General features: G+C 34.0%; 1 protein-coding gene across 1 annotated transcript; it reads left to right on the top strand.

Annotated features, from left to right (window-relative positions):
- Window positions 1–401: 401 nt before the first annotated feature.
- On the top strand, window positions 402–2,093 carry LOC139504155 (uncharacterized). Its single transcript, XM_071294216.1, has one exon. The coding sequence runs from the start codon at window positions 402–404 to the stop codon at window positions 2,091–2,093; it is 1,692 nt and encodes a 563-aa protein (XP_071150317.1).
- Window positions 2,094–2,312: the final 219 nt, after the last annotated feature.

Genomic DNA, 2,312 nt, shown 5'->3' with positions numbered 1-2,312 from the left:
ATTTATTCTTTTTTTTGAATTAGAGTTTAATATAGTATGAAGACAACCAGGCGATTGATTTAACGACATAAACACCATGCATAAGATCAAAGGAATTTTCATGATGAAACAATAAACAACAGTCGGAATCTTTCGTGGATATACACTTTAAGAAACATTAAAAAAAAACATCTGGAAGGATCCAAAACTTTAATTAAATAAGATAACAGAACAGAATAACATTTTAAATGTAATATATATATACACTTACAAAATAAAATATCTTTCAAAGGGATTTCAAAAGCCATTAAACAAATTTATAAATATGACAAATCAGAGTGGAGCAAGATACTTGATAAGAATTGCAAAATAATGGAATAGTGATTTTTTGCTCTTTCTTTCTTTAATATCCAGAAATCCGAATGGCCGCTAACACCAGTATATGTGGCATATGTTCACTTCGACAGATTACACAAACATCTAACCACTGGTGCCAGCAATGTGAAGAACCTCTTTGTGATGAGTGCCGGGATCATCATAAATTACTAAAAGTCACGCGAAGTCATGAAGTGATACCAATTTCAGATTACAAGTCGATTCCGTCATTTATAACTGACATACAGCAATCGTGTATCTATCACAATGAACCATATCAACAGTACTGCGTTGAACATGCGTTACCTATTTGTTTCAAATGTATAAATGACCATCGTAAATGTAACGTTACTACTCTTGAGAAAATCTTCAATAACGTCAAGACCTCTGAGCAGTTTCTAGACTTAGCATCAAGACTTGGCGACTTATTACAAAATATCGACCAAATTAAAAAGGACAGAAATTCTAATGTGACAAATATTGAAGAAACGAAAACGCGACTTGTTAAAGAAATTCGACAGAGAAGAGCAGAAATAAACAAACGCCTAGACTATCTTGAGAAACAAATTATAAAAGATCTTGACGAAAAGGCATGTCAAAATTGCGAGAGTATTCAGAATGTTTTATCATCGGTCAAAGAAAAAGAAATCATTATCAGTAAATGTCAGGAAAATTTCCAAAAGATGAAACAATACGCATCTGATCTTCAAACATTTCTCGGAATGAACGAAATTGGGGTCAAAGTTTATGAAAATGAACAATATCTGCAATCAATGAAAGAGGCAAAACGTTTAGAGCAGCTTGAACTAGAATGGACGGTAGACCCATTTGTGGAAACTATTTTGAAGAGTTTTAAGAACTTTGGATCAATTGAAATGAGAACTCAAACAAGCAGCATTGAGTTTACTAGAGCGAAAAATAAGCAAGCGCAGTTACAAGTAGTAACAACGAAGAAGACTATTGACGATGTGAAGTTGATTCTACAGAAAAAGATTACAACAGACGGAATGGACATTAGAGGTTGTTGTATGTCAGCAGAGGGGGACATGTTATACACCGATTTTCAAGTCCAGGGTGCATGGCTTACCGTAATTACATCAGATAATAAACTCAAATATAAAATGTCACTAGATCCTAGGTTTGACATAACACTAATTGATGAAAAAACTGTTGCTATCACATCTGGAGAATCATGGGAAAAGGTCGGTATTGATATCATAGACATAAAAAAACGAAGCAAAATAAAGTTCATAAAACTTTCAAGAAGTCCATATGGAATTGCACGAGATCACAACTCGCTGTTTGTTTGTGTAGAACGACGTGGTATATACAAAATTAATATTTTGGACGGTACTACATCTTGCGTGATCAGTTGTGTTTTACCGTCATACTCATACGTAGCTGTATACAAAGACAGGATATACTACACTAACAACGAAGACGACAGCGTAGTATGTTGTGATAGTAATGGATCACGTGTTTGGACTTTTAAAGATAGATTGGTGTTGAATGAACCGGAAGGCATCGCTGTTGATAATATTGGAAACGTGTATGTTGTTGGAGAAAAATCGTCCAATGTTGTCATTTTATCAAACGATGGAAAGCACCACAAAGAACTTCTGACCGCAGATGATGGTCTAAATTCTCCATCGGCTATTTTCCTTGATAGAGAGAACAGAAAGTTGCTTGTTGCAAATACCGAGGAAACTGCTTTTCTTTACAATATTTCGTTAGAGTAACTAGAAAAAAAATGCACAGACGATTTGTGTGTTAAATTGAACCGTTCTTAATGTTTTGATAGTGATTTGAAACCAGCGGTTCTCAACAATGCTACAAAAATGAAAGTAGAATAAAGTAAATTTAATGTAAGCTGTTTGTTAAGTAATTAATTCGATGTTGTATTTGTGTGAACTGAAAAAGGACCCCAAATATCAGCAACCTTTGAATATAGTCTATGT

This window comes from Mytilus edulis, chromosome 14, assembly GCF_963676685.1.
Source record: "Mytilus edulis chromosome 14, xbMytEdul2.2, whole genome shotgun sequence".
Lineage (NCBI taxonomy): Eukaryota > Metazoa > Mollusca > Bivalvia > Mytilida > Mytilidae > Mytilus > Mytilus edulis.
Note: the sequence above shows the minus strand (reverse complement) of the source record. Positions and strands in the feature narration are given on the sequence as shown.